This window comes from Erythrolamprus reginae, chromosome 2 (assembly GCF_031021105.1).
Source record: "Erythrolamprus reginae isolate rEryReg1 chromosome 2, rEryReg1.hap1, whole genome shotgun sequence".
NCBI classification, from domain to species: Eukaryota; Metazoa; Chordata; class Lepidosauria; order Squamata; family Dipsadidae; genus Erythrolamprus; species Erythrolamprus reginae.
In genome coordinates this window covers 207,072,583-207,085,094 of record NC_091951.1, presented here as the reverse complement: position 1 = coordinate 207,085,094, position 12,512 = coordinate 207,072,583, and the positions used below count along the sequence as shown (strand labels likewise).

The 12,512-nt window shown below is 42.7% G+C and overlaps 1 protein-coding gene across 6 annotated transcripts in view; it reads right to left on the bottom strand.

The window, feature by feature from the left end:
- Window positions 1-7,820: 7,820 nt before the first annotated feature.
- The window catches only part of PDE4A (phosphodiesterase 4A), a 358,167-nt gene continuing 353,475 nt past the window's right edge, over window positions 7,821-12,512 (bottom strand). For all 6 annotated transcript variants that reach the window (XM_070741477.1, XM_070741478.1, XM_070741480.1 and 3 more), the window contains one exon: window positions 7,821-11,833. In XM_070741477.1, coding sequence (XP_070597578.1) covers window positions 11,474-11,833 — 360 coding nt within the window. In that variant the 3' untranslated portion in view covers window positions 7,821-11,473. The remainder of the gene's footprint in view (window positions 11,834-12,512) is intronic.

The following is a 12,512-nucleotide window of genomic DNA, read 5'->3' as shown; positions in this document are numbered from 1 at the left end:
TGTCCACTTGGTGATCAAGACAAAAGCTGAGCCCCTCATGTGATATGCTCAAGTTGTTCAAATGGTCTTCGTGATTGGTTGAATATGAGGAAAATGCTGTTCCCATGATTTGGAGAGAACCCAAAAATCATACTGATGACTGTTACTTTTGTTCTGTAAAACTGAAGGGCTTTTTTACAAAGAACAAACATAAGATTAATTATCCCTGCACTTGAATGTGCGATTAGGCCAGTTCCACATGATGATACCTTGCCAGTTCCTGTACCACCGTTGTCTGGAATGAAATTGAAGTAGAATATGGAGCTGAAGCTACTAGCGAAGGCATGGAGACCTCAAGTCAGGATGAGTATGTACCTTATGGAGCAGCCAAGCAACATGAATTAAATGATCTCATCAGAGACCTGTTATTGTCAAAAGATAAAACAGAACTTCTTGCATTTGGGTTGAAACAGAAAAATCTTCTTCATGATTTCAGGTGGATTTTTGGATTGACTCAATGATGGCAGATTACTGTTGGATGTTATATAGGGACAACCCTGAAAAACCGTATCGACAGTCTAATATAAAGCACTTTTAATTTTTGCTCATATTTTGGTTTCTATTTTGCACGTGAAATTATTTTGGTTTAAAAACTTTTATAAGATCAAGCATTTTTTTCTGATATTTAGATTACTGTTTTCTTAATGTTGCCAGTATTTTTCCTATACTTTATAATTATGATGCTGCTGCTCCATCTCCGTGGAAACTACCTACTACAGAAAAACTATCTACATTTTTGAAATCAGAACAAAAAAAATGATTCAGAAAAGTACAAGGTGAACTGCGATGATTACAAAAAATATTTTTGTAGACCTGTGTAATTAATAGTTTATTTGGCTGGGAGTCCATATTATTTATTTATTATTAATTAATTAATTGGATTTCTATGCCGCTCCTCCGAGGACTCGGGGCGGCTCACATTTAAAATATACAATACAAAATATCCCTTTTCTGTTTTCCATCTCCTGTTCTTTTATTAATTATCAAATGGCCTGTAAGCATGACTCATGCATGTGGTTTTGTTGATTTACCTGCTGTGACTGGTGGAACACTGCAGTCCTTGCCATACAGGTGAACAGTGGCTTGCACTGGCTGCCAATCAGTTTCCGGTCACAATTCAAAGTGTTGGTTATGACCTATAAAGCCCTACATGGCATCAGACCAGAATATCTTCGGGACCATCTTCTGCCGCACGAATCCCAGCGAATGATTAGGTCCCACAGAATTGGCCTTCTCCAGGTCCCGTCAACTAAACAACGCCGTCTGTCGGGACCCAGGGGAAGAGCCTTCTCTGTGGTGGCCCTGGCCCTTTGGAATCAACTCCCCCCAGGGATTAGGACTGCCCCCACTCTCCTTGCCTTTCTAAAGCTCCTTAAGACCCACCTATCTCACCAGGCTGATATACCCCTAGCTATTATGGTTTTATGTATGGTCTGTTAGGTTGTGTGATTGTTTTTCTTTTTATAATACGGGTTTTAAATTGTTTTTTAACATTAGATTTGTACATGGTATATTGTTGTGAGCTGCTCCGAGTCCCCGGAGAGGGGCGGCATACAAATCTAATAAATAATAATAATAATAATGATTATTATTATTATTATTATTATTATTATTATTATTATTATTATTATTAGCACCAGCACCAATTGCTGTTTCCACTGCCAAAGTTTATTAGCAAACTCCACCTACTTCCTTCATCTATAAAGGGCTCAAATTGTTTTCAGAAGTACCAGAGATTTGCCCAACTTGATGCCCTTGAGATCTTTGGGCCTATAACTCTGAGAATTTCCCAATCAGTTTCACCATAATCCCAATCCAAGGTTAGCTGGGAGAGAGGCACTACTTTAAGGAAAGCTGCTATACCACAATAATCAGAATTCTATTTCTGTAGTTGATTTTAGCCTCAGCAAGCAGGAAAACACCTCTGCTGAAGTGTTTGAAAGCTTGCAGCTGCAAGGATAGCTCAGTTGGGGGCAGCAAGTAAGGCAGCTGGTTGACTGGGCTTTACTCACCTTCCTAGGACTTGTGGTTGCACAATGTGTCCAGGAGATGACAATAGAGGCAAAGCATTTAAATACAATTCTAGTGGTCTTGCTTGTAGAAAGGAGGAATTGAGATGATGAAGGATTCTTCCATTGCAGGGGTGTCAAACTCAATTTCATTGAGAGCTGCATCAGGGTTGGGTTTGATCTGGGGGCGGGGGGTGTAGCTTGACGTAACTTGTATTGCCTGATGTCTGAGCACTCTGCCAGCAAAAATGGCCTCCCAAGCTCTATTTTCAGGTGGGATGGCCTCCTGCAGCCCTCTGCCAGTGAAAACAAAGCTCGGGAGGGCCTCATTTTCACTGGCAGAGGGCTGTAGGAGGCTGTTGCATCCAAAAACGGAGCTCCATGAGGGCTGCACGTGGCCCCCTGGGCTCCATTTTCACTGGCAGAGGCACCGTGAACCGGACCTTCGCTGTTTCCAGGGTGGTCCTACAGGCCAGATCAAAACATTCTGTGGGCTGGATCCGGCTTGCAGGCCTTGAGTTTGACACTCCTGTTCTATTGCATTAACTCTGTGGCACATGGCCGGAGGCACTGCTGTTAAAGGAGCTGCTCCAGTTTTACAGATGACCAAATAGAGCATTCTGAGATCTCCAAATCTGGGATGACACTGAGAAACCACTATTCATCCACCCAAGAATGGTGCTATGGATACTGACGCCTTTTCCTCCCAGTGCAATTTAGGTTGTCTCAAGATGAAGTTTCCATCTTATGCTAGAGCCTCTATTCCCAGATTCTTTCCATCAACTTTTTTATCTGAAGTAATTTCTTGAAAACTAAGTCTTTGGCTACACCAAGCTTACCTTCGGCATCTTGACTTGAAGCAAGATGGAATTGCCATTTGATCTTTGAGGGGTTGTTGTGACTGCCCTAGTGCTGTCTCTGGATGGAGTAGCACAGGAGGAGCAGTATTTATGTATCAAACTTCTTAATACTGTAGGTCATCTCCTTCATCAAGGAGCTCATAGAGAAATCATCCCAGATTTGGAGATCTCAGTCTTATTTGGTCTTCTACAAAAATGGAGCAATTATCTGTGAGGTTAGGTCCCACAGAGTCGGCCTTCTCCAGCTCCCATCTACAATGTTGCTTGGCGGGACCTAGGGAATGAGCCTTCTCTGGGGGGCCTGGCCCTCTGGAATCAGCTCTCTCCCCCCCCCCGGAGATTCGTACTGGCCCCACCCTCCTCGCCTTTCTTAAGAGTCTGAAGACTCATCTATGCCGCTAGGCTTGGGGTCATTAGACCAGTGTTTTTCAACCAGTGTGCCATGGCACACTAGTGTGCCGTGAGACATGGTCAGGTGTGCCATGGGGAAATTAAATTATGGCCCGCGAAGGACATTTATCCAGCCCGCTATCAGTCGCCTCCATCCGAACATAAACATTCCCCTCGCAATCCCTCCAGCTATCAGCGACAGGAAGAGTGGAGGCACAGGCTCACTGACCAATCACCTTATAGGATTCATCCCAATCAGTAACGATGAACCAATATCAGGCCGCCTCTCATCCACACCCAGGAAGGTCCCTGCTTGGGCTGCCACACACTTGTCATTCTGTGGCCGTGGTGAGTAGTTGAAGCTGCTACTCCTCCCCATGGTCATGATTTCTAATCCTAGTGAGGACTGGAGGTAAATTTTGCCACCATTAGATGAAGCCTCAGTCTCAGCTGGTTATGTCTTTCTACCATTCCTGCCAGGCTATCCCTTTTGTGTTCATCGAAACAGGCCCAGTTTCACACTAAGTGAGTATAAATACATTTAGAAACTATATTATTAACTATATGTATAATATGTACTGTGTTAGAGTGTCATTTTGTGTCATTTTGGTTGGTGGTGTGCCCCAGGATTTTGTAAATGTAAAAAATGTGCCGTGGCTCAAAAAAGGTTGAAAATCACTGCATTAGACACTGCCCCCTAGCAGATGAATGAATTTGTTCACTGAATGGATATGAGTGCATTTTAATTGGTTTTCAGATTTTTAGATTTTTTACTTACCGGTAATTGGATTTCGATGTACAGTAGTACCTCTACTTAAGAACGCCTGTACTTAAGAACTTTTCTAGATAAGAACCGGGTGTTCAAGATTTTTTTGCCTCTACTTAAGAACCGTTTCTACTTAAGAACCCGAGCTGGGAAAAATCTCCCAGGAAATTTGAGAGCGGCACGAAGGCCCAGCCAGTTTCCTGTCATTCCCCATTTAATCCCAGCCATCTGGGCTGCCAGAGGAGCCTTTTGGTGGCGCTTAAGGAGGCTTTGGCAGTCCAGAGCGAACAAAGCATTTTCCTTTCTCTGGGCAGTTGGACAGGGAATAAACCTCTGCCAGCGCCCAGAGAAAAGAAACGCTCCCTTCATTCTGGGCAGCCGAGGAGTCACCACAGTGAAGGAAAGGTGTCAGCTACAAAGTGAGTGAGTGGAGAGGGCATGCGAAGGAAGAGGCAGCAGGTAGCAGCAGCAGCCAGTGTAGGGGAGGCAGCCTCGCGCCGGGCGTATTGGAGCCGCGTGCTCCTCGCTTCCTCAGAGTCCCTCTTTTTTTTTTTAAGCCTTAACGTTTTAGATTTTTTTGATTCCCCTCACTTCACTTTCTTCCTTCGGTAGCAACTCTCCTCCTCTTCTTCCTCCTCCTCCTTCCACCCAAATTCTGAGCTTTTATTTCTTTCCTAATGGGTTTGCATGCATTATTTGCTTTTACATTGGTTCCTATGGGAAAAATTGCTTCTACTTAAGAACATTTCTACTTAAGATGCTGTATGGCTTTTTCAGAGTGACTGCAGGGTTTCCATTTTCACCAAGGATTCATTCTGGAGATTGCAAACTGGTGACAATTGGAAACTTTGTTTGTTGCTTTCTGGAGATCATACTACCAACAGGGAAATCTAGGAGTTGAAAGTGTGTCCCCCACTCACAGTCTAACTGCTTTTTACAAAATAGGTCAGTCAGTCATTTGTACAATCTCCAGTTTAGACAAGCAGAGTTTACACTTTTTTTTTTTTACTGTCAGCTGTCTTATTGGGAAGTTAATGGTTCAAGAAAGTGGATCATTGGGTGAAAACTGACTCACTTAGCACTTAGACTTATAGCACCCTTCATAGTGCTTTACAGCCCCTTCTAAGTAGTTTAATCAGCATATTGCCCCCAGCCATCTGTGTCCTCATTTTACTGACCCCAGAAGGATGGAAGGCTGAGTCAATCTTGAGTTGGTTGAGACTCGAATTGCAGGCAGCCAGCAGTGATAGTTTGCAGTATGGCATTCTAACCACTGCGCCACCATGGCTCTTACACATAATGCAGCATGAGTACTAGAAATTTTGAGAAACTGACAGCAATGAAAAGGTCCTGAATGAAGGTACTTTGTATTAATTAGCATGCTAAATGTATTATGGTCTTGCATTTGAAACCCCTAAAGAAAAATGGCAATAGGACATAAAGTAAAGAATATTCAGGAATGTACTGCAAGTGAATATAGGCTTTAATGGGTTTTTTTCTATTCAAATCAAGGACTTTGCATTTGTCCCAGCTAAAATTCATTTTACTGCTTTCTGCCTGTTCCATCTTTTCAAGATCCTCCTAAATCTCGATAGTTCCCTTTAAGATGTTTGCAGTCCCTTTTAACTTTTGGCCGTCTGCAGATCATATATTTAACCCTTTATCCAAATAATTTATAAACATTCCCAGCATAAGCCAGCCTATATTTGTCACCTTCCCTGCTAATGTTATGGGAGGTGAATGTTTTGCTAAAATCAAGGAACCTATATCCTTCTAGTCAACAAAATATGTCACTCTTTATCAGAAAAATATATAGGTTGGTTTAACATTTGCTTTTGATAAACCCAGTTATCTTTATGAGCATTTTATTTTTTAAATGCTCATAAAACAACCATTTAATTTAGTTTTAAGTTTAATTTGCATAGTGTTAACTTAAATCCTTTCTCCATTAGCTCTTTTCTTGGATGATAAGTATATCATTTGTCTTTACTCATCCTCTGGAACTACACCATTTCTCTATTACTCACCGGTTCGCCATGATTCCACAGGTATGATAGAGCGAATCTCAAGATGACATCTGTAAACTGAGGATCTGGAATGTATTTGTTTTGGCTCTGACTTCATGATAGTCAGATTATTTTAAACTGCCCATTGTTTTCCTTGAATCCTTTAGGGAAAGGACTGAAGCAAAGTAGGAATTGAGAGCAGTTTTGTCCTCTCCCCATCACTAAATATTGTATTTTTTCTTATCAGTGGACCCAGCATCTTTTTGTTAGTATCTCATCATTCTTTCCTCCTATGCCCAAACCAGGAGAGATTCCCATGACATGTTTTGCTGCCCTGTGAAAGCATAGCCTTAAAAGTGCATCCGGAAGAGAACAGTGACCACCAATCATTGAGATGCAAATGACACCAACCTCAGGAAAACCAAATCAGCAATAATTGTACTGACCCTGCAAGACAGTACTTGCACAGCCCAAGTGTTCTATCCATTAGTCCCACCCCTCAAAAAATGCTTGACCTGCTGAACTAATAGCCAGCAGCTGATAGCAGAAGGTTCATTTATCTTGCAATGTAGTGGCCACCCAAATTTGCCCTACCTGGCGCCAGTTGCTGCATAAATCTCCCAAAGATGCTTTTTAAGGAGGCAACTGGACTTTATTTGAAAAAGCCTGAAAAAACACCTTTGGGACAACCATGACCTGGATCACTTGAGAATCTCCATAGACATTGCTGCATAAAAGGTTTTGGCTCTGTTTGGCCAGGTTTTGCTGTGGAGGAGTGCTCAGGTATATCCATGTAATTTCCCCCAACTTAGTATGTACTGGTACTAATACTGTATTATTAACCATAGATTTAATTTACTGATTATTTCAAAGCAGCAAAAAGTTTAAGAGGATTTCTAAATTTTCAACTATCCTTCTTTTCCTACATGTGTCCTATTTCACTTTTAATTGAATAGAAAACTCCCTGTGCATCCACAATTTCCCACAACTTCCCACCCCTTTTCTCTCATCTTATCAGGGCTCAGAATCAGATCTCAATCCCCTTTGCCTTCTTCAGGCTTCTGGAAAATGAAACAACACTGAGGAATTTGGGAACCCTTAAAAGTCTCCCATAAAATTGTCCTCCCCAAAGTTTCCACAATTCAGCCCGGAAAGACATAATCCAGATGTGCCTAGACTCATACTCCCCAGTAATAACTATTGTTTTGCCTTATTTTATTCTCACCTGCAGGGTCTCAGTTGGATCCTCACCCAGAGTCTGAGTATATGAAGGCATATCTTCTCCTTTTATCTAGCCTAATCCTTTGGAATAAATTCTTTCATTAGTTTTAGATTCCATTCATGAGTTTCTATTTCTCTTTGTGGTTCTATTAATGATTTGGCCAGCTGAAAATGACTGCCATAGTTTTTTGCTCAACCTAGTGTTCTCCCTATGCACCCAATTACAGACCTTTGTCCTCCATGGGGTTATCACCCTGAGTCAAAATGATGGGAACTGTAGTCAGACACCGGGAGAAGTTGCCAGTTTGGTGAAGGTTGCAGCTGCGTCTTCCTTTCCCACCTCTCCCCTCCTCTCCCCTCCCCTCCCCAATTCACCCAGCCTTGCAGAGAAGCCAGGTCATCTTTGGAGGCACAGAGAATCCCTTCCTCCTGATTTATTTGTGAGCTTGGCTGTTGAACGGTTTGGTAACATCTGAGAGAGAACATTGCAACAGCTGATTAACGACACTGCAAGGAAAAATGACAAGTCTACAATGTCCAGTGTGTCTATATTACACCATAAATACACAGACAGGAGAGAGGAGTGGTGCTGGTGGGAGGAGGAGGGGGTGCACTGGGGTCTGTGCCCTAGAGCCCTTGAGAGAGTGCAGCTGGAGAGTCTCCCAGAGCTCTCATTCTTCTCCCTGGGCGCTCTCGAGCACAGCATGACCCCTGGCAGGAGTGGAGGGAGGGAGAGGAAGGGCCAGGAGGGGAAAGGGGACCTTGTTTGCAAGATTCATTTTTTTTTACTTTTTAGAATAATTTACAATCTGCTTATTCACAATTATGTACAGTCCAAACCTGACCCAACAAACTTGTGGAACAGAACTGCATACAAAAATAAAAGCTATACAGAAATTTAGAAAGAGATTCTCTTTCTTATTTATCCCTTACAATTGAGGCTTCAAGAAAGAAAAGTAAAAATACAAAGAAAATAGCTACAGTACTTTGTTCAGAAATGGCCATGTTTTCTCCCTTGGGGTGGAAAGGAGATGCCCTACACTGACCGCCTTGCAAAGACTGTGCAATGCAGGAATGGCAGCTCCTAGCGGGCAGGCCACCAAAGGACAGCGGCCTCGCCAAGGCTCTCGGTACAGCTGGCCACCTCCAAAGGTATGTGGTTAACCAAAGCTGTCATGGTCTCAGGCCAGCCCTTGGGAATGCTCTGGTCCGCCCAAGCAGCAGCCCCAGCCTATATCCCACAACTTCCCCTTGCAAGCTTGGGCTGGCCTAGGCCAGAAATGCTACTTTGCTAAGCTTGCCTGCTAAGAGAGCTGGCTAAGGAGCAGCCAATGTAAAGTGGATGGTGTCCATGTGTGTGGAATGAGACCTTTGCAAAAGAGGAGATTTGGCTTTGGTTCAACAGCTCAATTGTAGCCATGGGGGCAGGAAAAGGGCTTAGTTGTTATTGCTTCACCCTCACCTCTTGCAAGGTATTTGGGGAGGGATTATGGGAGTAGTGCACTGACGCTGGGTAGCCATATAAGAGGGACAAAGGGGCGGGGGCATTATATCTTCTCCCCCAGGAGTCTGGAAGAGAAGCTGAACTAGGCTACAACACTCAATGGCTCTGCCATCAAGAGACTCAACAAATCCAAAAATACAGCTGTCTTCCTGCTAGTAAACAGCAGGAGGCATGGCTGCTTAGCAAGGGGTAGGGAATATGCCCACATATCAACCAGCCCAAGACTAGTCCACAGAGGCAGAGAAACAATGCCGACAGGATTGTGGCCCTGCAATTTTAAAGACTGGATCCGGCAGCAGTTCCTTGTCCACTGAAGGACTAGTGGCCTGGTAGCAAATATTCTTTTGATGTGATGTAGGAATTTTGGGAATGGGGAAAATGCTCTCCCTTCAATGCCAAGATGCAAGGATGCTGCATTTAGCAAACCAAACTGTTTTGCTAGTTAAGGCAAAGAAAATAAGCAGCCAAACAGATTTCTCCTGGGAAATGATAATCGAGAGCAGGTTCATGGAGGGCCCTAGTTTTAATTTTCTGCCATGCTAGTACAGGCTCTGTTTTTCTGGGAAGAACTGCCACTACACACACTTCCAGGATGGAGGAAAGAAGGATCTAACATGGTTAAGTGGGTAGCAAGACTTGGATTACTTTTACAGCCTCTACAGGAATATGGAAACCTGTCAGATTCCCTTTGGCTGACCATTGACGGCAAAATTATCTCCAAATCTGATTTAAAGTAGGTGACTTTCATTTGGTTATCCTGACCTCCTAGAATGGGATCTCAAATCTGATCCAAGCAGTTTATTCCCCAATTTCACAGCTACGTAATGTGGTTTTCTAAACCAATAAAAGAGATGGGCTCTTTTATTACTATTGTAGTTGAAGGGGTCTGAGACAAATCTCCATCTCTGGAACCAAGGATGTTAGAGGCTTTTTCTCTCCCCTGAAATTTATGACAGATTAAAACCAAACCCATCTCTCCTCTTCCAGTTTCAACTCTATACATCAAGGTTTGTGTTCCAGCCTTGTTGATTATACCACATTACATTTAAAAAAATCATTTTCTATTCTTTGGGGGAAATGGGAAGATCCTTTCAATACACTTGCTTTTTGTAGCTGAGAAATCTGTGAGCACTGCATTTCAGAGATTCATGAAGCAGCATCCAGACACAGATAAAGAAGATAAAAATGCAAATCATTGATAAAACAAACACCACTCAGCGTACACCACCCCTCTCTCCTGTCCTCATATCTGCTGATTCCCTCCCCAACCTGGAGGAGGGAATACTCACACCTGAGATCCCCAGCTGAGAGCTGTCTAAGCAAGTTGGCCAGCCTAAATATTTGCTCGCGGCCGTATTGCCTTTTTATTTTTGTGCAAAATGAGGAATGGAGGAAGACTCGGCTATTTGGAAACTTGGATAGAAGAATGTTTTTGATTCTTGTTCCCTTTTTAAGTTTCATTTTCTGTAAAATAGTATCTTCTCCCATTTGCTCTGGGAGAAATCTATGGCATTGTAGGCAAAGAAAAATTAAAAATCCACACCTGCAAACTATACATTAAATAGAAAACGGAAAGAACTCCAAGAAGGGAGGGGGAAAAAACATGAACACAGCTACAGCAACAAATCCTCAAAGGCAAACTTTCTCATCAGTCCATAATAAAAATCAGATCTATGTAAATTCACAAAAATAAATAACCACTAGCTTAAAAAATAACTTACAAAAATAAAAACAATACTTTTCCTCTCACCCTTCTTCTCCAATGTTTTGAACGTCCACCTGGGAGAGCCGGGCTCCGAAGGGCACTGAAAAAAATATCTGGGGGCCGCCAGGTGGCGCTGGACTCATAACCTCCAGCTATTCTAAAGGAACATTGGAGAAGAAGAGTTTAGATTCTGACAGCCTTTGAAGAGCTTCAGAGGTTTCGCTCCAATGAAATAAAGGCACAAATACATGAGCTAAAATGGGGAGGGACATATCTGGAACAAAGGAATTACAGCAGGGTTTCTCAACCTCAGCATGTTTTTGTGGATTTTAATTCCCAAAATGCCCCCCCAGCTAGGATGCCTGGGTAGGGAATTTTAGACATTGAAATCCAAACATCTTAAAAAGTTGCTGCAGTTGAAAAACACTGACCCACAGGAACTTCTCTCTCTGTGTATCTATGTCAAATGGTCACCAGTTTTTGTTGTCAAGCTCCTTCCACTTGCATCTATTTTTACTACAAATAGGCAAAATCCCTATTTTTTTAAATAATTCTATTGGCTTTGCCTCTCTGCTGCTACATACATGCCTCACGTCATCAGTGCCCTCTTCCCTTTTCTGGTTGCAGAAATCTAAAAAAGGTTAGCAAAACGAAGTGATTAAAAACAACCAGTCAGAAATAATGAAGGGAAGGGGGAGAAAAGAAAGAAAAATGAAAAATTATTTCTGGAGTGCTTGGGCCAGTCACTACAGCAGCAGGCTACTGCCCTCTGCTGGGGCCAACCTGGTTCTACAGTTGTTGTGTGTATTCCCCATCCCCTCCCCTTTTTTTCTTAGTTTTCATTTTATAAAAAATACAATAAAAATAAAAAATGAGTTTTTTTCCATTTTTTTATCCCCCTCCCTCCCTCCTGAAAACTTCCGCATGTGTGTCTGTAGGTGAGCTTGCTTTCTTCAGTTGTCCCTTCCCACAGTCATGATGTGCCAACTGCCGTACTGTCCGTTCGTCTGTCCTGCCCGTCCTGGGACTCGTGTTGTTCTTCTGTGGCTGTGTAGTAGCTGTTGTCCTCGTCTCCAGGACTGCTGTGGTCCTTCTCGGATGGATCTGAGTCCTCCCCTTCCTCCTCCAGGGTCAATTCAAACTGGAATTTCTCTAGACAGGCCTCCTCATCCTTCTCAGCATCGTCTGGAGGTGGGGAAGGACTTTGGGGGATCATGCTGTGATACCAGTCTCTGTTGTCCTCAAGAGTGTCCAAAATGTCTTGTGCGTCAGGGTGGACAAGGTCAGCCCAGGTCTCCCACAATGGGTGCACGATATAGTCAATGAATCCCACCTGAAGGAGGAAGAGGAGAAGAGGTTAGACTGACAAACACATGGGACTGGCCCATTCCCACCCAACTATTGAAGAACGCCCAGCAAAGGATCACTTGCAAAATGAGAAAGAAAGAGAAGGGAGAGAGGAAAGAAAGAGAAGAGGGAGAGAAAAATAGAGGAGACAGAGAGAAAGCAAGTGAGAGTCCCTAACAATAATGCCAGCAATAATGGAAGAAAAAAGTAGATGTGTCCATCCTTCCATTGCTAGAGCTTTCATCTAAATTTCTCGAGTATGATTCAAGAATTTGCCAAATTGAATTTTAGAACAGGTGGAGGCAGAAACTTGTTTTTTCTCCTAGGACTTCCTCCCTGCTCAAGAGGTAAATTTGTGTCATGACTGCAAGTATAAAATGGAATTCATTGTCCACTCTGATACTTCCAAATTTAGCACTCTTGGGGGATCCAAAGCAAACATCTCAAATGGAGTATTTATTCCATTGGTTTAGCATTAGCATTTTAGCATTCAAAAAGGATGGATTCCACATCTTCTATTTTATGACCTGAATATTTCCAATCTGCCAACCTGTCTTGATAACTTGGGGGAGGGGGAGAAATCTTGAGTTGAGTAAGGCTTTAGAGAAAATTCTGCACCTTATCTACACAAATATATATATGTTAAATGATAAAATTAGCACTAA